Genomic DNA, 25,395 nt, shown 5'->3' with positions numbered 1-25,395 from the left:
GATGCCAAAAATTGAGCTCTAAAAGTTTTGCTAGCCATTGGTAAGGCAAGATTTCACATAATTAACATGTTTGGTCAGAAAGATTCAGAAAAGGCCTAGAAAGTTCTCAAAGTAAGAATGAACTTCATGATTAACAGACTCCAATGCATGACAACAACCGCAATTATTAAGTCTCAAGATGCAGGACATTTTTCTTTAAAGACAGATGAAAATAGAAACATAGAAAATTGGAGTAGGAGTAGCCATTCAGACCTTTAAGACTGCTCCGTTGTTCATTATGATCATGACTGATCATCCAACTCAATAGCCTTTTCTCATTTCCTGCCCCCCCACCCCATATCCTGTGTCTCTTTAGCCCTAAGCGATACATCCAACTCCTCGAAACCATGTAAGAAGCAGGTAGACAACTCCCAAACATGTGTGTTGGGCAGACATTGTGAGCTAGAAATCCACATTCATTACTTGGGGAGCAGTAAAGGTTTCTGAATTATGTAAGCAGTCCAGATGATCATATAAAGTGATTATTGATCACCGTGCTACATTGCAAATTAACTGAAGACAGCTCAGATGAATGTACAGTACACCAATCAGGCACAAAGAGAGGAAGAAAGAACACTCTAATTTCCAGTTTTCTGGCCGTAGCTGCTTCCTCCTCACCACGAATGTGCAATCCCTCCATGTGACTGTCCCTCATCAAGGGGATCTGAAGGCTCTCTACTTCTTCCTTGAAAAGAGGCCAGAACAGTTCCTATCCACTGCCACCGTCCTCCACTGGCTGACGTCGTCCTCGCATTGAGCAACTTTTCCTTTAATTTATCTTCCTTTCTCCAAGTTCAAAGGTACGCCAGTTGTCCCCGTCTTTTTGTGGGGTATGTATTTCCTGTTCTACTTGGGCCCCCACCTACAACTCTTACTCCAACGATGATGACTATGTGGTGATTTTGAGTGACAACAAGAAGCAACAAGACAATCAAGTTATCAAACGAGTACAATTGAGAGTTATTCATAGTGTAGAGGTGACAAAAAACATCAGAAGAATCACAAATGTAACTGGGAACAGACTGAACTCGGAGAAAAATGCATAATTAATAGGAGAAGAGCAAGGAGGTGATGTTGAACTTGGATAAGGTATTGGTTCAGTCTCAGCTCAGTATTGTGTCCAGTTCTGGGTGCCACATTTTTTGTGAGGGATTTGGATGGAGTACAGAAAAAAATCACAAGCATGTTTCAAGATGAGGAACACCAATTATGAAGATAAATTGGATAAATTAGGACTGTTCTCCTTGGAGAAGAGAAGGTTTTGTGGAACTTTGATAGTGGCATTTATAGTGGCTGCCATCCATATCTTCTAAATGTGTGGGTGCTTTAAGGGTTTACATGGTCTGTTGTATGCAAGGATAGCTACCTCGTGGTCTAATGAGAAGCTTCTTGCTGAGTGAAAAGGATATTGTTTATTGCCATGCTACAACTATTTATAACAATGCGGTCTACTGTTTCACAAAGACAGTAGAATGGGAGGAATTAGCCCTTGATCCATATCCCACAAAATTGTACTTTACTCTCCCATCAGCTCCTCATCTCACAATCACAAAAGATTGGTAATGCTTACTGCACCATTTCAGATCCATATAGAATAATTCCAAATATTGAGTGGCCTGGAGACAACAGATTGAGAGAAACTGTTCCAACATGTGAAAAAACTGAGAATGAGGAGATTCAAAGTAATTGGCAGAAGAAGCAAGTGCTACATGAGAAAAATCTTTTTCACACAATGAATGTTTCAGGTCTGGAATGTTCTCCTTATTTGAGTAGAAATGATCATCCAATATCCCTTGAATGCCACAACTGAACTTGTCTCCAGCACATTTCCAGGCCAGTGCATACGATACCCTAACTATTTGCTATGTGAAAAGTTTTTTTTTTGCAAATCATCTTTGCTTCTATTGCAAATCACTTTAAATCTATGCCATCTTGTTCATGCTCTCTTAACCAAGTGGAAACAGTTTCTCCTGCCTACTTTATCTAGCCTCTTCATCATTTTGAAACTCTATTAGATTTCCTCTTATCTTTCTTCTCTCCAAGGAGAACAGTCACAATCTTTCAGTTCTACCCACTTAAGTTTCTCTTCCCTGGAACCATTCATGTAAATCATTTGTGCAGATTCTTCAATGTGCAATTGGCCCATTACCAACCCTTGGGGAACTCTACCCTGAAAAATATCCATTTGCCATTACTCCCTGTTTCCTATGACTCAGCAAATTTTGTATCTACGTTGCCACTATTCCTATTGCTCAAAGAGTTATAACTTTTACACAAATCCATTGTGTGACACTGTGTCAACCATCTTTTAGAAGTCCGTGTACAACACATCAACAGCATTAACCTCGTCAACCCCTCATGAAAAATTCCAACAAGTTATTTAAACATGACTTTCCCTTAAGAAATCCATGTCTGGCCTCCTTAATTAACCCAGATTTGTCTATATTAATTCCATCCTGAGTGATTGTTTCTAGAAGCTTCCCTAGCACAGAAGTTAAACAGACTGATCTACAATTGCTAGGCTTATCGTTACACCATTTCTTTTTAATCCAGGGCATAATGTTTGCAATCCTCCAGTCATCTAGCACTTCCCCTGAGTCTATGGAAGACTGAAAAATGATGGTTAGTGTGTCCATAATTTCCACTCTCATTTCCTTCAATATACTGCTCTTCGTAGAAGGGCTGTATTCGAAAATTACGTTTATATTCTCAGCACTGATCTCCAAGAGCTAGCCTTGTTTGCCAATTTCATGATGCTGGGTTGAATGTGTAACATGATTACAAATCTATTGGAGTCCAAATGAAGAACTTCATTCCATAGAACCGACAAATAATATTTTCCATATTGTTTAAGAATGTGGTTCCTTTGAAATATCTTTGTTCAGTGTTTCAGACAGGATCCTGCCTAACCTGTAAGTTGTCTGTACCTAAATAACAACAAAGCTATTCCTCTATAAAGGAGACTTACTGTCCCTTACTTAAAGTAGAGCGCCAAGTCTGTTGCAATGATTGCAACATCCATCAGATGGAAGACATGCTCATATTGCCTCCTGTTCAAGTTCTGGAAAATGTTCAAACTCTGAAAGAGAGTAAACAAGACAAATTTGAGTTAGTTATCCAGTGATAAGGTAAATGAGTACTGCACCTGTCATTTTCCACAGGAAATATCTGCTATTAGTCACGTTGAGAGGGAGGAGAATGAATTGGCAGTCAGACTAAAGATCTTCTTCCCAGGTACGGCTGGAGGATTATAGTACAAAACTTTATTTCTTAACACTTTCCCAAGCCTCTCATGTATAATCGGTTAGGGTTAAGCATAGTCATGATGTAGGTGACACCATTGCCATAGTAACCCACAGCTGTTTAATTGACTTGAGGTAGGATTTCCACTCTTCAGCAGCAGGACATGCATCCTCAGAAAGCTACTGGCCAGTCAGAGGCTAGTACCTTTCCAGTTTAGCAATTGTGGGACAGAGGGTAGCATCCCTGCCTCTGAGCCAGAGGCTCCGGATTCAAGTTGGACTCCAGAACTTGACGGCCAAGGAGGGTAGGTTCATTACATGGCCAAATGGATTGGTTATCACTTTGAACGTCCGACTGATATGCCTATGGCAAGTGGTGCCAGGGGAAGTCACCTGCAGATCAGCCAGAACCATGTGGTTGCTGCAGTGCAGCAACTTTCCCATGTTAAAAGACTCCATGTGCATGTTCTGGCCACAGCCTGGGTTCCAGGTCATACGGCCTTCTTGCTGCCAGCGAAACTGCCAGAAGACAGAAATTTAACTCTACTGAATAGCACTGCGCGCCTGCAGGAAGGTGAACTGTGCTGAAGTCTGGCAAGTCTACTGAGGGATTGAGAAATGGTGTAGAAAGATTGGGCAAGGGGGGGAATCTGAGGGATGGGGATTACACTTTGGGGTAGGGGAAGAACCCCTATTTGCCTCCGACCAGCCTGCTCAGTGAATGAGGCTCCTAGGCTACCCTCTTGGCACATGCCTCTCCCACTAAATCTCAGCAGCCATAGGATGAGGTCATTAAATGACCACTTCAGGCTCCAAGTAACTCTAGGGCTGGCTTCCTAACACACCTTACACCCCTCCACCACCCCCTCAGGTAAAAGAACGACAGAGACAAGGACAAATGAGTGGGCAGCAAGCAGAGGGTCACTGACTTTTCTGTGCTCCTCCAAACCTGTCAGCAGGGGACCCATGAATCCAACCCAATGTGCAGTGTGGAAAATCTCAAAGACAGAAAGTAACTGTGTGACGGACATAAAGTGTGATTTTTAAGTAGCAGCTAATCCAACACGTCTTAGGTTATGATATTGCGTAAGCCATTTAAGACTGTGTTAATCAATTTTTCTGCCGTAATTATGGAAGATTAAAACAATGCCCAGAAATTTCTAAACAGGAACTAATATCACAATTCAATGCAAAGTTAACAGTTTCCAATGTAAAAACGCTCCTCAGTGCCCAATAAGTTCAATTGGCTGCTTTTATGCCAACCACACCTTATACCTTCAATGATACCTAACACTTCATTTAAATCCCAGATGATATCATCACACACGTCCTGTATTTTTGCTTATTTAAGGGAGGGACCTGCCTCCTCACTGAAGCAGTTTAAAGCAGGCAGCAGAAATTTAAAAATTCACTGCGATATCACTGGATCAGTGTTCTGCCTCAAATGCTGCCAGGCAGGCAGTCAGTCTTCTCTTCCCATGTAAGCCTCTTCATAAAAATTTAAGCTTTACATGACAGGATTAAACGTCCTGATTTTCTGCAGCATCTCCATTAATCTATTCAACATTATGCCTCCCTGCATCATGAACTTTGACTCTTTGCCTTGGATGCCTAGATCCAGTGAGGCTGTGATTGGTATCATTATAAAGCTCTGTAGTACATTCAGAAGCAAACACAGAGCCCAACTGGCATCTCATCCACTGGTACATTCTCAGAACAGCTCTGGAGATGAGTAACACCCAAAACAGTGCCTTTTGGTTCTGATCCTGACCAAATGTCGTGCATATTTAGGTTATCTTTAAAATTCTGGAATTAGAATTAGAATCACAGTGTAGAAACAGGCCCTTTGGCCCAACAAGTCCACACTGACCTTGAAGCATCCCACCCATACCCAAACCCACCCAATCCACACATTCCTGAACACTATGGGCAATTTAGCATGGCCAATCCACCTACCCTGCACATCTTTGGACTGTGGGAGGAAACTGGAACACCCAGAGGAAACTGGAACACCCAGAGGAAACCCACACAGACACAGGGAGAACGTGCAAACTCCACACAGACAGTCGCCCGAGGCTGGAATTGAACCCGGGTCCCTGGTGCTGTGAGGTAGCAGTGCTAACTACTGTGCCACTGTTTCTATCTCACATTTCCTGAATTATGTTTTTATTCCTTTATTTATTTACATATACAAATGCTGTAGTTTTAAAATATATCTTCAGTTCCCTCAGTTGCTGAGTGTTTTTTTTTTCTCCTGTTGGTGTTAAGGAAGTGAAATTGATTTCACAATCATCAGAAAATAAAGCCAGTAGGGTGTGACAGGAGCTGCCAATGGGCATGACCCATTTTTTTTTCCTGATCAACCAGTTCAGAGATGTCTTTATACACTTCTGGAGCAGGTAGAACTTGAACCTGGGCCTCCTGGCTCCCAGGCAGGGACACTGCTAGTGCATCATGAAAACCCTCATCACTCACTTTGTGCAACTTGTATTTCAATTCCCAGCCTGTACCAGCTATGTTCTGTTCTATTTCATCCTCAGCTTTATTCCCGGCTCAAGTCTTTTATTGTGTTTATCAGTCTGACAAAGTGCTGTCATTAATATGACTGCTTCATCTAATTGTGGCAGCCCAAGTGATTTAGAGTCTCACCTCATCAGCAAGTAAAGTCTTGCTAAACTCCAAGTGATGACGTTCCATAATTGAAGAGCCATGTAGTTTTGCCAGTGGGTGCTGGGACCTGATAATAGATAAATTGACAATTACAAATGCTTGTTGCCTAAGATAACAGTAAATTTTCAGTGTGGGACGTACTGCACTCTGTTAAGTAGTTAAAACACAAATTGATGGAAAATAAAAGAGATAAAAGTGCATAAGTTTATGCCTGTCTAGCTTTGCTGTAAATTCTTCTACACCATCAAAAAACATCAATCATAGAATAGCTCCACTACAGAGAGAGGCCACTCAATCTATCAGCTTCTCTGATTGGCTTTCTGAAAGAATAACTCAGTAAACCCATTTTCCTGCCCTTTCTCCACAGCCCTGAACATCCAATTCCCTTCTGAAGTCCCAAGCGTATCTGCTGCTAACAATAACAATGAACAAAAAGGAAAGAAAATTTTCACTTTTACTTGTCAAGGCCTTGCTAAGCATGCACTCAGTGGTTTGATTGATCCATGAATGATTATGTTACTCCGGTAATGGAACGATGTACACTGAACAGAATTACTTAAGCCTGTGTGCGAAGCTAGAGAGATAAAAAAAAACAGAAGATTCCAGAAAGACCTATGGTTCAGAACTGAAAACTTGGGTTGGATTTCCATGGGGTTGGAGAAATTCCATGGAGATGTGAAAGTGACAGACAGGCCGTGATTCCAGGATTTCCAATTCTTACCTTTGCATGTTAAGGTGGTGGACTGGTTTGGGCCAGAAACCCACACCATGTGCCCTCGACTTGGCCAGGTCAAATGTGGGCATAAAATGGTCCTCTGCAATTTCCATGGAGTTGGACCAGCTTTTAAGAGATATATGGTTTACAGCACCTCAGAAGTGACATGAACCATAGACTGGAACAGGAAGCTTTTGAAAGGTAATTTCCAGTTCAATGATCCCCCGATACACATGTCAAATCCCCCATAGCCCATGCTTTTTTATGCGCTCTGTGCAAAGCTATTGCACTTCTGTGTTCGTTTACTCATTATGGGCTCTGTCTAGAACCAATAAACTCTTTGGTAAGGTGACAATAAAATGTATTTTAAAAAAATACTTTAAAAAGTTATTCATCCTTAAAAGAAATGCCTTCACAAGCCAATAAAAATGTCAATTATCCATGCCCTTTAATAACCAGCAGCAAAAACTGTAAATATTTGAAACTTAATTGTCATGTGTAAATAGACATTGTGAATTTGACAGAATAGACAGAAGGCGCGTGCTGTCAACCAAGCACGGCTTTCCCTGAGATGCAACTGCATCTATACTCAAGCATCTATCTGAACTTGCAGCCAACAAAGCACATTGAGGCTTAACATCCTGGAGGGCTGCAGAGGTAGCAGAGATGGCAGAGATATGGAGAGTGAGGCTATGAAAGGATTTGAATACAAGGATAATAATTTTAAAACCAAGCTGGTAATTAACCCAGAGCCAATATAAGCCAGCGAGCACAGGCACAACTGGCAAACATGACTCCATGCAATCTAAGTCATAGGCAGCAGAAAGTTGGATTACATCAAGCTTACAGCGGGAAAAATGCACAAGGCAAGACAGGGATATGTTTATCAGCTGAAATAGGGTGAAGTCAGATGCTATTACAGTGGTGAAAAGAACTTGTTTTAATGATGCTCTAAATCTGAAATCAGAAGTTCCATCTCAGGATTGTTCAACATCAAGATGTGAATATTCTGGATTAATCTTATATTGTTACAGGACAGGAGTTGAGAAAGAACCAGCTTGATTTTAAATTTATTATCCTTGTATTCAAACCCCTCTGTAGCTTCACCCTCCATATCTCTGCCATCTCTTCTACCTCTGCAGCCCTCCGGGATGTTGAGCCTCACTGTGTTGTGTTGGTTGAGACTTCAGGCATCTATTCAAGACACAAGTCAGCAGGTCATTTGCATTCCTTTAACCCAGTCCTCTCTCCCAAAAGAGGAAAACATGGTCACAACCACAAGACCACAACTGCACCTGCGGCCGAATCCAAATATTGAAACCTAGTCAAGTGCACCAAACAGAATGCTCAGCTGGGCAGAAATGGATGTAGAGGATGATCAGATTGTAAATGGGTTGGCCACACTGAAGAAAATTTGAATAATTCTGGAGTCATAGCTGCTGCTACTTCCAAATACAAGCACTTGTATTAAAAACTGAAGTAGACCATTTGGTCCTTCAAGGCTGCTTTGCCATTCCATAAGATCATGGCTAATCTGTTTGCGTTCTGAATTCCACATTCTCATTTAACTACTATTTTGGCCAATTCATCGCTAGTTTTATCCTGTCATCATACTGGGACAAGGAGCAACCCAGAGACACCCACTTGACAGCAACCCCCTTCATTAAGGTAGCTGTGACATGCCTAGTTCATGCACTTAATTTGCCTTCAGATGGGTGCTATGGCAAACCACACACTCAAATATGTTGTAACTTATGAATGTAAACAGGTGTTCATATTTTGTTTTTGCAGATGAAAATATGTCCCATAAATTTACAGTGTGTTGAATAAAGATTTCTCATTATATGTGTGTCTATCTTAATATTATTGCAAAATTATTTCATACATGAATGCGTTTATATATTTAGATAGATGTATAATTTGATTCAATAAATGTGAAATAGATTTTCTTTTGTGTTTAATATTTGTATGATTATAAGGCAAAATGATATTTTTCAAATGCACAAATCTGATGTAAATAAATAAGGCATGTTAAAAGGTATTGGGCCTAATAAGCTTATGACTGTATTAATACAGACTCCGATACTGATTTTTTACTGGAATCACTAACAATCGGGAGAAAAAATGTATTCTTTTGATATCTTTGAACTGTAAAACATATACAGAATTATCAGCAAGTGCCTACATTGCCTGTTAGATTCCTGTCACAATACAGCACAAAGCCCACTCACTGGCATAAATTCTCCTGGTGTGACCATCTTTAATTCTGTCTAGTTTCAGATTTTCCCATTTTTTTTTACCATATGTAAACACATTTCTAATGAACATTCATAACAAGTGATAAAATGAGCTAAAGCCAAAACCAAGTAGATTGTTTCAGAGATAGTAGGAACTGCAGATGCTGGAGAATCTGAGATAGCAAGGTGTAGAGCTGGATGAACACAGCAGGCCAAGCTGCGTGTAGAGCTGGATGAACACAGCAGGCCAAGCAGCATTTTTTTTTGGTCCAGGCCTGAAACGTCAGCCTTCCTGCTCCTCTGATGCTGCTTGGCCTGCTGTGTTCATCCAGTTCTACACCTTGCTACCAAGTAGATTGAACAAGTTGACAGGAACAGAAAATTAAGCATGTGTTATGGTTTTAAACAAAAATGCTAACACCTTCCATATTTTCCACCAATTTTTTTGTTTGGAGACGTGTTCTCTTATTTACCAATGACAATCGACTTTAAGAAGGATGACTGCTGTTTATTAAGAACTTACTTCATTTGGTACAAGTTGTTGGTCCCTCTATGATCAATATCATGACAAAGCCCTGCAGTGACCATGGCCATTGTTTCCAGGTCGGTGTAATAGCGTTTCAATTTCCCTGTCTGTAAATGCAAAGAAAGGTGTGGGATCAACTGCAATTGATCAGAACATGGCAGGTGACTGGCTTTATAAATACATTTTATATCCTGCCTCCAATTGGAACAGTGCAATTTACTTATTTATTGTTTTAAAATAGTAATCATATTTGAAGGAACCACACAGCAGCAGTTGTATTTCATCGCTCTTACAAATGGCATGATGGATTTCACTTATGCTGTAGTTTCACATATGATCCCTTTGGGATTCTCAGAATTCAGGCTATTTGCATTAACACGGTACCAGTATTGTGCGGTTGGTTTGTTTGCAATGTTGGAAATCCACCAACAATTGGCTTTTTATGTGGGAAAATACCTCAAAGATGCTTCATAGAAGCCTAATTTGTGTTATGAGTGCCAAGGTCCTGGAAAGGTCATATTCCTGAACCAATAGTCAAGAGGATACAAAACCATAAATACTGCAGAATGCTGGAAATCTGCAACAAAAGCAGAAAATGCTGGAAGTAATCAGCAGTTCAGTTATCCTGAAATGGAGAGAGAAACAGTTTACATGGCACAGCATGGTAGTTCAGGGGTTAGCACTGATGTCTCAGAGTGCCAGGGACCCAGGTTCGATTTCAGCCTCAGTCTGTGTGGAGTTTGCACATTCTCCAATGTTTGCATGGGTTTCCTCCTACAGTCCAAAGATGTGCAGTTTAAGTGGACAGGCCATGCTAAATTGCCCATAGTATGTAGGCTAGGTGGGTTAGCCATGGGAAATACATGGTAGTGGGGTGGGTTTGAGTGGGATAATCTTCAGAGGGTTGGTATGGACTCGATGGGCTGAATGGCCTGCTTCTGCACTGTAGGGATTCTATGATCAATTTCAGGAAAATGAGAGTCATCAACCTAAAATGTTAACTCTGCTTCTTTCTCCACAGATGCTGCCATATCTACTCAGCATTTGCAGCATGTTCTATTTTTATTTATAATTAGTTAGATGAACAGATCAGAGATGCTGAGTTCAAATCCAGCAATGGAAATCTGTGCATCTGACTTCAATTTTAAAACATTTAGCTATTGCATTAGTAAAAACCACCATGAAAAAGTTGGATCATTGCAAAATACCAACATTTATGATAATAAGAGGAAGTTTCACTCCTTTGGCTCCAGTAATTTTGAATATGTTTGTCCTCATTCACTGGATATATTTTACACGTAGATTGACCCTGAATTTCTGTTGTTGAAAACAATGTTGAAACAAGAATGAGGGGAAGAAGAAAGAAGAGATTGAATTCGAAATAGGGACCCCAGTGCAATTCAATTATACATGTCAGCATACCATTTAACAGACAAAAAGGAAAAAGGATCTATAATATTAAAGCAAATTTACAAAGCCAAAACTTTGAGGATAATCTTACCATCAAAAGAGTGAACATTGTCTGCCCAACATTGAATCCATGGCGCCAGTTGTGGTATGTAATTTTTCGGTATCCTTTACTTAAGGAATATATAAATCTGACTAGCACCTGTCAAATAGCCACAGAATATTCAGTTAGTGCAAGAGATGGAATGTGACATTCAATAAAATGTTATTTCTTGTTTTAAAAAAAACATTATCAAAGGGTAAAGGGTGCACTGGAGGTCTTGCCTTAAAATCCTTCCACCCTCCTCCCTCCAATAATCATATGACAACCAGAGACCAGGCGCTACACATCAGCTCAGTGGAATATTTGGAGTAAATGACAATTTTACACATGTCTGGTCACCTCTGAATTCTAGATTGAGAACCATTCAGCCCAAGAGTAAAGGCATCACTGTCCACCTGAACCTAAAATATCCAATTTGTCCCATACCCTTCTCTTCCCAAACCAACCTCCCAAGTGTAGCCCTTCAAGAATTGATTCAATTCCTTTTTCAATGTTACAGTTGGATCTGCTTGCACGAGCATTGTGCATTCCAGATCACAACAAACAACTCTCTGCCTAAAATGAGTTTACATCTCCCCTCTGGTTCATTTTGTAACTTCCTTCCATTTGTAGCCTCTGGTTACCAACCCTCTTGCCAGATTCCAAAGGTTCTGAAGAGGAATCCTATCAATTTGAAACATTACAGTGTGGTGCTGGAGGAACACAGCAGGCCAGGCAGCACCAGAGGAGCGGGAAAGTTGACGTTTCGGGTTGGGCCTATTTTCTGTAGAAGGGTCCCGACCCGAAACGTCAACTTTCCTGCTCCTCTGATGCTGCCTGGTCTGTTGTGTTCCTTCAGCTCCACACTGTGTTATCTCTGACTCTGGCATCTGCAGTTCTTACTATCTCTGAATCTGAAACATTAACTCTGTTTCTCTCTCCACAGATGCTGCCAGACCTGCTGAGTTTTTTTGTTTTTACTCTCACCAGATTCTCCTGATTAACTGTATCAAAACCTCCCATTGTTTTGATCATCTGTATTAGATCTCCCCTTCACCTTACTTCTGCTGAGGAGCACTATCCCAGTTTCCCTGTCTCTCCATTTAAATGTCCCTCATGCTTGACATCATTCTAGCGAGCTCCTCTTTGCAGCCTCTTCAAAGTCTTGACATCCTTCCCATATTTTGAGTGAAACACTTCTGTTTTCTAGCGGGTTTCCATTTATATCCCAATGGTTTTATTATTCCTATTCTCTTATGGTTTCCATATCCTATGCATAGCAAATCCTAATTTGGTAGGTAGTGTACTTGCGGCTATTTTCCCCTTTACAACATGCAATTCTGACTGAAATCATCTGTCATGTCAACCCAGCTTTAAGGTCCCTGGCTAACCTGGGCACAATATTAACTGCCTGAGCCAAACGGTATACTTGTAAATATATATGAAATAATATAAAACTTTAGAGTCTGAGATGACAGGCTCAGATTTCTCGGTGTTGGACAATTCCCGTAGCCTGCACTAGAAGTGAGAGCCGTCCTCTCTTCAGCAGACTGCCTTGACCCAGCCTCGACTAGTGGCAATCATTTCTGAAGCTGCTTCTCCAAGGAGACAGTGTGTTAAGAGCCAGATCCGTAGACCCTAGAGGTCAGGAGGAAGCGCCAACAGCACCATTGTTGCCAGGACCAGCTGTTAGTCCCAGTGAATGCCCTTTGTGGGGCCATGAAGCACCCCCTCATGCCAGTCCCCTTTCTGGGCATTGCTGTCAGTCCAGTAGGGTTCACCGAGCAGTTACTCAACATGGCAGTGGACCCTCCCAACGTAGGCAAAATGGCGGCAGGGCTGAAGGGGGCTGGAGCCCTTATTTTGTCACTTAAGGCAGCTCATATGGCTAACAATTGTGCCACCAAAATTACTTTTGTTGGTGACATGCCACCCCACCCATGGCAGGAAATTGTTGGCCTCTCCTCCCGACGTCTTCCACATCAATTTGTCAGCTCTCACATTTACCAGCCTGGACAATGTAAGCTCGTTTTCCTCTTAACAAATAAGGTTGAGGAAGAAGACATTGGGATTGGTTTCAGTTTATTCAACAGATCACAGAAAATCATTCTGGTATCTCTGGAGGTACCTCTAGTCACCTGGCATCTGATACCTACTGCTAGGGTTTCTCCTATTGTATCGAAACTTACCTCACGTGGAATGTGGAATTTGTCCACAACTTTCAACTCGTAATACATCTGGATGCTGCATCTCACAAGATCCATCTCCGTGTGTTCCAAGTCACTAAAGCTGAACTCATAAAGTTGAAAGTCTGAAGCACGTGGGAGTTGCTCACTCTGGAAAATAAGATGATGCCAAACTGTTCAATCTTGACAGTGTTGGTATGTGTACAAGAGGAACATTTGACTGCAGCACCACCATACTAATATTCTTAAAATGAAAAAGTGGACTTCCAAAGGACTTTTTACAGTGTTACTTCAAATGATATGTTTCAAACTTATGCAAACAGTAACATTTTCATCACAACAGCTTGAATTTCATTCGTATAAAAATCTACAATCTTACTGATACATACAACATTCCTAAAAAAATCCTCACAGTCATTAAATATTAATTCTACATTTTGCACAGTCACTAAATAACAAAGATAAATTGAGGGATCTCCACAATTAAATTTATTTTGCACCCGAATCTAATTAATTTATCATCTATCTCCTCACTAAATATCAAACTTGTTCTGAGAGAAAACTTCATATTATTATTTTAACAATGCTGCTGAAAATTAATGAAAAACTTATTGCTGAGGAACTTTATCAACAATAACTAAAGTGCAGAAGGGCATGTTCTTTAATGTTTTCCATGGCCCTGGCCTCAACCCCATGGAGAGCTGTGTGAGGTAGTGTGTAGGTGTTTAGTGAGAAGGCGGGAGAGAGAGTGAGACAGGATAAGTTACCTATTAACTGGTTCAGAAATGCTGCAGAATGAACACGTGGCTTGTGCATGTATATGTATACGCTCATCAACTTAGGGTTTTCAGTACTAACAAATTACTTAACATTTATTTGTATGCAGGTAAAATATAGACCAAGTAAGGGTGGCAGATTTCCTTCCCAAAATGACATTAGTGAACCAGATGGGTCTTTCCTGACAATCAGCAATGAATTCATGGTCATCATTAGACTCTTAATTCCAGATATTTATTGAATTGAAATTCTACCATCTGCCGTGGTAGGATTTAAACCCAGGTCCCCAGACCATTACCTGGGTCTCTGGATTAACAGTCCAGCAATAATACCACTAGGCCATTGCTTACCCTTAGAATGGGTAGAAATAATTTCACTTGTCTTACCAATATTTCCTGTAATTCCTCCTCTTCACATTCATTGGGTTCTTTCCCAAAAACTTCCCTTGTTGGCTTGAAGCAAAGAGAGATTTATTAATAACTCAAGTCTGCAAACTCTGATAAACATTGACAAAACAATTGACTAGAACTCATTATTGCAGTTTTTCTTTGCCATCTCCTTGTGCAGTTATAACAGAATTGTGATGATGGCTCAACTTGTTTAAGATTGGGCATTGCTTGTATCAAAGATGGCGAAACTCTCTGTTTCTCCAATCTAGTTAGTGTAATCCACTTATATAATGCAATTCCACACTTAAGCAACTTTATTTATCAGCCTGTAGGGTAGCAGTTCAATATTGATTTCACTGGCATACAATTTCAATGAATGAAGAAAATCTAATCTGAGTGAACACAAGAAAATAATATCTCTGGGCAATGCCAGTTAATATACCACTCCACTGGCCTCTGCCACACCTATGCACTTCTGTTTCACTTAGTGAAATTCTTTTACCTGGAAGCCCATGGCAGGTGTGACACTATTCAGAGCAGAGTCAAATAGATGCTTGATAGACAATAGAGTCAAGGAGAGAGGGAATGGTGCTGGATGCAAACAGGGAAATGGAGTTGAGACCACATCCATATCAGCCATGTTCTTATTGAATGGCAGAGCAGGCTTGAAGGGCTAAATGGCCTTTTCCTACTACTCAATCCTATGCTTCTATGTTTACTTAACCCTCATGTACACAGTAAGCCTTCTCTTTAATGCTATTATTATTACTATCTGTTTCAGTCAGTCAGGCATTGAGTCTAACACTCTCATCACCCTATATGTAAAGACATTCCTCCTAAACTTTTTACTGTTCATTTGTTAGCAGCTATTTTAGATTCAATACCACACGCCCACTCCCCCAACAAAACCTCTTACTCTGAATTTACGTACTGATGGAAACAGTTTTTCCATACCCACCCTATTGAACATCTTCAACTTCGATAAGATAACTAGCAGGCTGTCTTTTAGCCTCTTTTCTCAAAGCAAAGAGCAAATCATTTTCCCATTCCTTCCCACCAACCCCACCCACCAGTGCTGAATCTTTCCTGATTAATGCATTCTGTTAACGCTGATAACATCCCTTGCAAATGTGCATTTTTGCACATTTCCAAGTCTTTACTATTAACATATTTATATAAATACTAAAGGGGCTCAAAGTACTCCAAGGGTGAAGTAAGTAAAGGTCCATGATATTGAATATTACCCCATTGTTTATGTACTCTAAACCTCTAGTGACGAACGTCAGCACTTTTTTTTGCAATATTCATGACTTTACAATTTGCTAATTTTAATTAGTTATCTGTAATCTCAATTTTTTGCTTTCACCCATTTTTTTTTATTCATTCATTTATGGGATGTGGGTGTCAGTGGCTGGGCCAGTATTTATTGTCCATCCCTAGTTGCCCTTGAGAAGGTGGTGGTGAACTGCCTTCTTGAACCACTGCAGTCCACCCACTGTGGGTTGACCCACAATGCCGTTTGAGAGAGAATTCCCGGATTTCTACCCAGTGACAATGAAGTCAGGATGGTGAGTGGCTTGGAAGTGGTGGTGTTCCCATATATCTGCTGCTCTTGTCCTTCTGGATGGAGGTAGTCGTGAGTTTGGAAGGTGCTGGCTAATGATCTTTGATGAATTTCTGCAGTGCATCTTGTAGATAGTACACATTGCTGCTACTGAGTGCTGGGGGTAGAGGGAGTGAATGCTTACGGATGTAGTGTCAATCAAGTGGGTCACTTTGTCCTGGATGGTGTCAAGCTTCTTGAGTGCTGTTGCAGCTGCACTCATCCATGCAAATGTGGAGTATTCCATCACACAGACAGGTTTTAGGGAGACAGGAAATATGTTACTGCAGTATTCCTTGCTTTTGACCTGCTCTTGTAGCCATTGTGTTTACATAGTGAGCCCAGTTGAGTTTCTGGTCAGTGGTAACCCCCAGGAGGTTGACAGTGAAGGTTCAGTTTTGGTAACACCATTGAATGTGAAGGGGCAGTGATGGTCATAGCCTGACATTTCTGTGGCACAAATGTTACTTGCCACTTGTCAGCCCAAGCCTGGATATTATCCAGACCTTGTTTCATTTGGACATGGACTGCTTCACCATACGAGGAGTTGCCAATAGGGCTGAACATTTTGCAATCATCAGAGAACATCCCCTCTTCTGACCTTATGATGGAGGGAAGGTCATTGATGAAGCAGCTGAAGATGGTTGGGCCGAGGACAATAATGCAAGGAGTATAGCTTCCTCATACCACATACTATTGAGAACTACTTCAGGCATAGCAATACTGCATTTCATACGCCGTTCATATACCCATCTGTGAACACATGTATTTCGGTATTTTGGTACCACCTTATTAACCAAATCACCAATTGTAAGGATAGTGTAATTGAGCACTTGAACTGATTAGAATGAGCCAGAGTGCCTTGTTGAAACATATCATTGTCTGAGTATTTCTAATCTGATGAAACCCAAAATTAAATAGACAAGGGCAGATGTATGAATGTTCTTGAAGTGAACTTGCAGGAGGCATTTGATTAAATTTTGTGCAGATATTACTGTAACAGATTAGAATTCATAGATTGTACGTAGTCTTTTGACATGGATTGGAAATTGATTGGAAAGGGATGATTGCAATTGGGAATAAAGGGTTGTACCTTCATTTGGCAGGATGTAACTAGTTTGTGTTCCCTAGGCATCTGTTCAGTGTGTCACAATATTTATTCATGACTTTCCAGGAAAGAAGAGCATTATGTTCAAATTTGTAGGTTACACTATGTTAACAGGTATAATAAATAGTGCCTCTCAATGTGACAGTACTATGGCTTTAGAAGGTATATTTTGTCTTTTTTTTTGGAAGAGAGTTTTTAAGGCAGAGGTAATGAACAGTCTACACAGAGCCACTAGAGTAAAAAGTTTGTGAGGCCTTGGGATTTTTTTAAAGTTGGAACAATAGATGCAGCCTGAATGGGTGTGGTCATGCTCTTACAGAACTAGGACTTTAGTTTTTCAGTTTTTCAGTAGCAGTTGTTGCTGGGGTCTCAGCAGGGTTTGGAAGCAGTAGTAAATCTCTCCCTGCTTCATTCTTTCTGAGTTTTCCCTTGATGTTTTTCGTCCTGGGTTGGTTGCATGTGAATGTTTTTTCTGAACTTGCCTTTCCAAGGATGTGTTTATGGGATGTTTCTATATTGAAACAGTTACTGTTTAGTAGTAAAATAATCTATTATTCTGTTAAGTTTTCTAACAGAGTTACAGCTAAACCAATTCTTTTCTTTATTTTTTCTTTTGTTGTATTTTAACTACAGCATATGAATAAAGTGTGTTTTGCTTAATGTTGAGTAGTTTGACCAATCAAGTTGCATCTGGAATACATTTACCTTTAAAATAAGAAAAAGTTAGGGTCTAGACTACTTTCTGAACATATTTTGAGGAGGTTTGGTCTGGTCCACATAAGGAAATCATTTAAAGCTAGTGTAATGGTCTCTTATTTCAAAAGGGTGGAACTTATAATTCAGTGTATACTACCTTAGTCAGCTCCTATGTGGAATATTGTGTTCAACTCTGGGCACTGTACTTCAAGAAGTTTTACACTCCCTTGCAAAATGTGCCATGCAATTTCAGTAGAACAAATTTGGATAGGGTTGCATAAATGTGACTTGCATTCCATTCAGTTTGGAAGGATGAAGAGGTTTCAAAATGCTCAAAATCATAAAAAGGTATAGGGGCAGTTACAGGGATAGGATTTGCTCTGAAGGGGCAATCAACAGCAGATGATCTTAAAATTAGAACTAAGTCAATTAGGAAGGAAATCAGAAAGTAGTTATCCATGTAAAGAGCTGAAAAAAATTTGCGATTTATTCTGTGGATGCTGGGACAGCTGGAAATGTCAACATTAAGATCTATAGAATTTTAAGTTAAGAGCGGAAAGAGGTTAGGAGCTCATGAAGAAGAACAGAGTTAAAGTGCAGATTAGCCACAAGCGAATTAAATGGCAGAGCAAGTTCATGGGGTTCTCACGGCCTACTCTTTATGTCCCTCATCTGGTAGCAACAACATGTCACTAATTCCCATGATCCAATTATTTATGCATACAGTGCAGAACAATGATTTCAGAACTGATTCTCTCAGTGACTGATTCCTAAAAGGTTGTTTACTTCACATTTGGGATTTGCTGTTGCATTATGACTTTGAAATGGTTTAACTGAGATAATCTGGTTTATTGATGACAGACATGGTATAATGAGGGAATAATTCAGACATCATTGGGACACAGAGATGTGCACCTAGGTGGATTAGCCAAGGAAAATGCAGTGCTACAGGGACGGGGTGGGGGGGGGGTGGTTGTGGGTCTGGGTGGGATGCTCTTCGGAGGGTCGGTATGGGCTCAATGGGCTGAATGTTCTGTCCACACAATCAGGATTCTATGATTCACTGCTCACACAAATGACTCAGAAAAATCAGTAGGATCATAAGGTTGAATCAATCACTCAAACTAATTGCTAGACATTTCTTTATCTTATTTAACATATATATTAAATCAGTAAACCTGTGCATTGATACAATGAGCATGGCATAGATCATATAATGTTACCAGGTATTGCAGCTAAATAGACCCGATTGTGTCATCAGGAAAATCATTTGCGTTTTCCTCATATCAGTTTTTGTAGCAGTTAAGTACAGATGAGTAAATGTTAGACAGCATATTGCTCATTATTTAAATGCTACCTTAGGGTAGATAATATTTTAGACGTGTTATGAAGTAAAAAGAATCTAAAGTCCCAAATTGACTTCTTTCCATTGCTGAAAATGTTAGTATGTGACAGAGATGCTATTAACTGCCCAGGATCAATCACATCTAAAATGGCTCGGAGGCAACAAGCACTTGTAAAACAGTTCGAAGCTGACAATTGGAACTAGAATGAGAATGCTGCTTTGAAATAAATTTGATGATTAACGTGCTACTTAAAGGGACAGATTGCCAGATTCTATTGCCAGTCTAAACTCTTACACTGAATGTAAACATAGGATAAATAGAGAACCCCAGATAAGGCCTATAATTCTGTAGCCACAGTTCCCTGTTTCACACATAGGTGCAGCTAACATTATATAGCATGTAAACAATTGGTCTTTTATTAAATGAGACTTTTTAGAATAGGTATAGAAATACTTTTAGGAATTGATATGCAAAGCATAAGACCACTTCAGCAGAGAAACTGTTTTCTTTCTCTCTCTGAAAATACACATATATAGGCCCTGGAAGGATCTGGGTCACTTGGGTCAGGCTTTCATATTTACATAATCAGTTGGTAGGATGGCACTCGGTATGGCCTATTACTTATGTAAGTTACTAGAAAGAGCCAGGAAATGTTCCTTGCCAAATGTAACCTGATCTAGGAGATGATCATGCTGGCATCTGGATAGTTGTCCAGTATCCATGGGATAGAGGAGTTCAACTAAGGGACTGAGTAGGTAAATTCCCAGCCCCAAGAAAGAGTATTAACAAGTGCTCAGATACAAGGGGCGGTTTGTTCTCCTTAGTTCGGCTGTTTTTGTCACACAACTGCTTTCTTCAACTGGAAGATGGATCAGGAAAGATAGACGAAAACACAGAAGGAGACTCTGTCATGAGCTGTATACCTTTCCTATCTGATTGGTTAATATATCATATCTAAACAGCTACTTTATACTAAACTTAATAAAGTACCTTAAAATCGTTGACTGTCTTGTTTTTAGGCAACTGTGTGCTGAAAACTCCAGATTTTCCAAACAGGAATACTTTGCCCTTTATCTAGAAATGGCAGGTAACCAGATACAACGTTTGCATTCTGGATACAATAGTGTACTATTGCTCTATACGGCTGTTGTCTTCTATTGTTTTGTTTTCCAGAAGACAGCATCCGTTTGAACTGTAAGTATTCATAGCATGTAAAACCAAGGCACCAAATGGATGATATAACTCTATAAAGAGTCATAGAGTCATAGAAATCATCCATTTGGTGCCTTGGTTTTACATGCTATGAATACGTAACAGGTCAAATGGATGCTGTCTTCTGAAAAACAAATCATTTGACAAACTATTTCATTTGGGTGCACTGAAAATATCTATTCCCAAACAACCTGTTCAGAGATGTTATTACATAACTCTGGAACAAGTGGGACTTGAAGTTGGGTCTTCTGGTTCAAAGGTAGGGATGTTAGCACTGCACCACAAGAGCCCTCTAACCCTCTATGCTGATCTAAAGCAGAAAGAACTGGAATACTACCTGGCAACAGTGCAGGACATTAGATGTGATGATTATTTTGAAAGCCTCTATGTTGCCACCCACGGCCAAAGGATATTTTATACCTTTATTTGAAATAATTGAATCAGGCACAGACATACCAATATATTTTGAATTTCATCCTTGTTGCATGTTACATGATATAGCACCATTCCCTGAGCAATATCCTTCCGGTATTCGAGCTTGTTCATTTTATCGTATGTATCCGTATTGAGAACAGACCAGCCTAGGAACTGGGTCAGGGACTGAAACAAGAGACAAAAGTAAATGAGAGTCTGGCCTGTGCACGCTGCATAGACAATATTTCAATTAGACTGGCTGAATAAGATTAAAAGTCACAGAGTGCAAGGCTTACTTCCATAAGAACCTCATCCATTTCATCGAAAGGCTTCCCATCTTTCCTGTTGTAAAATGTAGCAATGCCGACAATTTCTTCTTTCTTGTTTACAATTGGCATCGAAAGGACATTTTTGATTGTCCATCCAAAACTATCCAAGGGTTCAGTCTGAATGTGGGGAATAAATACATTTCTAAAGGCATCAGAATTGTCACAAACGTACAATAATAGACGCTGATCCCCCTCTCCTATGTGTGACAGTTACAGTTCAATCACAATCCTGCATCAAAATGAGTAATAATCTGAAAATACAGGTGAGTAGAGATCAGGTATAGAGTTTCAACTGTGCCATGATAGACTGCTGCTCAGAGGGGGTTCTTGTGCAGTGGTAGTATCCCTTCCTCTGAGACAGGAGGTCTGGATTCAAGTCCTACTTGCTCCAGAGGTGTGTTATGACATCTCTGAATAGATTGATTAGAAAATATCTGCACCATTGCATTGGTGCATAGGAGAGCAAAATATAGAAACATATAAAATAGGAGGAGACCATTCAGCCGGTTGAGCCTGCTCAACCATTCAACATGATCATGATCAGTTCAGTGCCCACTTTCTCCCCACACCCTTTGATGTCTTTAGCCCTAATCCTAATTCCTTCTTGAAAACATTCAATGTTTTAGCCTCACTGACTTTCTGCGGCAGAGAATTCCACAGGCTCATCATTCTCTGGGTGCAGACGTTTCTCCTCATACCAGTCCTAAATGGCCTAACCTGTATCCTTAGACTGTGACGCCTGGTTCTGCAGATATCGGAGGTAACAAGTAAAAGTAACAGAAAAAGTCTATTCGATCCAACAAGCCCGTTTCTAGTTGTTAGATTAGGTTCACCTTCCCAATTTCTCAGTAAACCTTTCAAGTGTGTGTGAATATGACACAGCAGTAATGTAACTGGATTGGTAATCCAATGGTACAGTCTAATTCCTTGGTTTCAAATTCCACACCGGCAGCAGGTGAGATTTAAATTATGTCAATAAATGGTGACATTGTCTTCATATAAATAATTTTGGATGAGAATTTAGGAGACATGATTAGTAAGTTTATGGATGACACTAAAATTAGTGGTATAGTGGACAGTGAGGAAGGTTATCTAAGAGTACAAAGAGATCTTGGTCAATTGGGTCATACCACAGAATCTGCACAGTGTGGAAACAGGCCATTTGGCCCAACAAGTCCACACTGACTCTCCGAACAGCATCCCACCCAGACCCATCTCCCTACCCTATCCCTGTAACCCAGCAGAAACTCACTCAGAAATGGGGAAAAACATGCAAACTCCACACAGACAGTTGCCTGAGGTTGGAATTGAAACCGAGTCAATGGGCTGAGGTGAGGAAGAGGGAGTTTAATTTTGATAAATGCAATGTATTGCATTTTCATAAAACAAAGTTGGGCAGGACTTATACAACTTATGGCAGGGCCCTGGATAGTGTTGTAGAACGAACAGACATGGGGTTCAGGTAGATAATTCTTTGAAATTTGGATCACATGTAGACAGGCTGGTTAAGAAAGCGTTTAGCACGCTTGTCTTCATTGTTCAGACATTTGAGTATAGGAGTTGGGGTGTCATGTTGAGGTTGTAACGGATGTCGGTGAGGCCTCTTCTGGAGTACTCTGTGCAGTTCTGGTTGCCCTGCTATTGGAAGGATATTATTAAATTGGAGAAGGTTCAGAAAGATTTACCAGGATGTTGCCGGGAATGGAAGTTGTGAGTAATAAGGATAGGCTGGATAGGCTGAAACTTTTTTTATTAGAGTGTAGGAGGTTGAGGGGTGACTTTATACAGGTTTAGAAAATCATGACAACATAGATAAGGTGAATAACAAGAGTCTTTTCTCTAGGGTGGGGGAGTTCAAAGCTTGGGGACATATTTTTAAGGTGAGGGAGAAAGATTTAAAAAGGACATGATGGGCAACTTTTTTACACAGAGAGCGGTTTGTATGTGGAATGAATTGCCAGAAGAAGGGGTGGATGCAGGTACAGTTACAATGCTTAAAAGACATTTGGATAAGTATATGAATATGAAATATTTGAAGGGATATGAACCCAATGCAGGAAAGTGGAACTAATTTGCTTTGGAAACATGGTCAGCATGGACTAGTTAGACAGAAGGGTCTGTTTTCATGCTGTATGACTTTATGACTCAATAATGAAATTATCCTTGATTGTTGTCAAAAACAAAAATAGTTTTCTATCGTCCTTTAGGGAAGGAAATCTGTCATTGTTACCCAGCCCGGCCTACAAGAGCATGCAGACCCACAGTAATGTGGTTGATTCTTAACTGCCCCCTCAAATGGCCTAAAAGCAAATGGTGGCTGCAGTAAAGAATAAATGTTAACAAACTTTGCAAATGCTGCAAATTCTGTCTCATTGAAAGATGAACAAATTCTCTCTTCTTCCCACTTACTGCTCCCTTCCTGAAGGACAAGGATGGGCAAATTATTGTGATTCACTGTGTGCTACTGATATGGCCATGTTAAGCCCTTGATGGGAAATGTTACCATAATAAATGGTCGCTGGGCAGTGATTGTTTTGCTGCCTGTTGGGCATATATTGGGTGGTAATGTCTCAATGACAGGGTGGAATGTGTTATTGCCCATTATCACTGTGTCTAAATTTGGAAACCCAGCCACTCCTGTCCAAAGCACCTGCCTTATTTGCAGTCTTTCTGCCAAAGTGCAACGGGGGTCTGTTCAGTTATTGAAACCTCCCAATGCCTCAGATACATGCAAATAGTCCCTAATATGAGCATTATTAAGAAATGCCTTTAGATTAGTCGTAACTATTGAGAAAGTCAAACCCCAATGTTTGTTTTCTTCTCCATGAGCAAAGACTGTGTAGATCTGAATTGCTTTAGTAAGTGTGTATGTACGTAAAGATTTTCTTTTTTATGAATAAAGTCTAATTTAACAAAAAATGTGAAATATGGGGTCCTATGATGCACATTGGTCCACAATTACCACTTTAGAACTGAACATGTTGGTGTGTACACTTCATTCCAGACAAAGATCAAGATGAACCGGAAGCTGTTATCTCTGTATCCTGTGCAGCCATTAAGTACAGAAGTGCTACAGCAGGCCTAACAAAACAATTTTGACTGTTGCTTTTTCAAAAACTCCTGCCAGTGGATTTGCTCTCTTCCCTTCTCCTATCTTCCCTTCCCCTATCTTTCCTTCCCCATTTCACTCCCCAGCTCCCAACCCATCACTGCCCTGCCTTTCCTGAGCTGGGCAGCCCCCAGGATGCCTATAACTGCAGTGGCTCAGAAAAGTGAGTGTTTCTATCCAGAGACCTCTGGAAGGGTAGTGGAGGGTCTTTATTGCGAAGAAACACCCCCCAGGTAGACTAGCCTGCCATCAGCATTACTGGCCAGGCAGTCAGCAAATTCCGTTGCTGTCCTACTCCACTTCCCTTCACCCCAGTCCTCTCTGCACATCCTCCCTCCACTGTGTTCTGATCAAGTTCACTTCCCTTCGTCCAGGTCCTCTCTGCACCTTCTCACTCTACTCTGTTCTGTTCCACCTACCTTCCTTCCAATAAACTCTGTACCTCCTCATTCCACACAGTTTTGTCACTTTGCTCCATCCCCAGTGTTGTTCTCAGCTGATAGTGTGCCCCATCCACATTCTTTACACGTGACAGAGACACCTGCATTCCCCATGCAGATGGCCTAAAGGCCCTCCGCTTCTTCCTGTCCCGCAGGCCCGACCAGTACCCCTCCACCGACACCCTCATCCGCTTAGCCGAACTCGTCCTCACCCTCAACAACTTCTCTTTCAATTCCTCCCACTTCCTACGGACAAAGGGGGTGGCCATGGGTATCCGCATGGGCCCAAGCTATGCATGTCTCTTTGTAGGTTACGTGGAACAATCCCTCTTCTGAAGCTACACTGGTCCTATCCCCCACCTCTTCCTTTGTTACATTGATGACTGTATTGGCACCGCCTTGTGCTCCCACGAGGAGCTCAAACAGTTCATCCACTTCACTAACACCTTCCACACCAACCTTAAGTTCACCTGGACCATCTCCGATACCACTCTCTCCTTCCTGGACCCCTCTGTTTCCATCTCTGGCAACCACCTGGAAACCGATATCCATTTCAAGCCTACCGACTCCCACAGATACCTAGAATACACCTCCTCTCACCCACCTTCCTGCAAAAATGCCATCCCCTATTCCCAATTCTTTCGCCTCCACCGCATCTGCTCCCGAGATAAGGCATTCCACTCCCGTACATCCCAGATGTCCTCGTTTTTCAAGGACCGCAACTTCCCCTCCGCAGTGGTCGAGAACGCCCTCAACCGTGTCTCCCGCATTTCCCGCAACTCATTCCTCACACCCCATCCACGCAATAACAACCAAAAAAGAATCCCCCTCGTCCTCACGTACCACACCACCAACCTCCGGATCCAAC

At 40.9% G+C, this 25,395-nt stretch overlaps 2 protein-coding genes across 3 annotated transcripts in view; both read right to left on the bottom strand.

Annotated features, from left to right (window-relative positions):
- The window catches only part of LOC109918329, an 859,583-nt gene that overhangs the window by 681,214 nt on the left and 152,974 nt on the right, over positions 1 to 25,395 (bottom strand). The gene's annotated exons all lie outside the window — the stretch shown is intronic.
- Positions 1 to 25,395, bottom strand: part of LOC109933353 (rod cGMP-specific 3',5'-cyclic phosphodiesterase subunit beta-like) — a 77,610-nt gene that overhangs the window by 15,836 nt on the left and 36,379 nt on the right. For both annotated transcript variants that reach the window (XM_048602100.1, XM_048602092.1), the window contains 8 exons: positions 20,946 to 21,095; positions 20,692 to 20,835; positions 14,268 to 14,333; positions 13,108 to 13,254; positions 10,931 to 11,038; positions 9,427 to 9,536; positions 5,931 to 6,018; positions 3,018 to 3,118 (listed from right to left, as the gene is read on the bottom strand). In XM_048602100.1, the coding sequence (XP_048458057.1) occupies positions 3,018 to 3,118; positions 5,931 to 6,018; positions 9,427 to 9,536; positions 10,931 to 11,038; positions 13,108 to 13,254; positions 14,268 to 14,333; positions 20,692 to 20,835; positions 20,946 to 21,095 (914 nt within the window). The remainder of the gene's footprint in view (positions 1 to 3,017; positions 3,119 to 5,930; positions 6,019 to 9,426; positions 9,537 to 10,930; positions 11,039 to 13,107; positions 13,255 to 14,267; positions 14,334 to 20,691; positions 20,836 to 20,945; positions 21,096 to 25,395) is intronic.

This window comes from Rhincodon typus, chromosome 1 (assembly GCF_021869965.1).
Source record: "Rhincodon typus isolate 14 chromosome 1, sRhiTyp1.1, whole genome shotgun sequence".
Classification (NCBI taxonomy): Eukaryota; Metazoa; Chordata; class Chondrichthyes; order Orectolobiformes; family Rhincodontidae; genus Rhincodon; species Rhincodon typus.
This window is presented reverse-complemented; position numbering and strand designations above follow the sequence as displayed.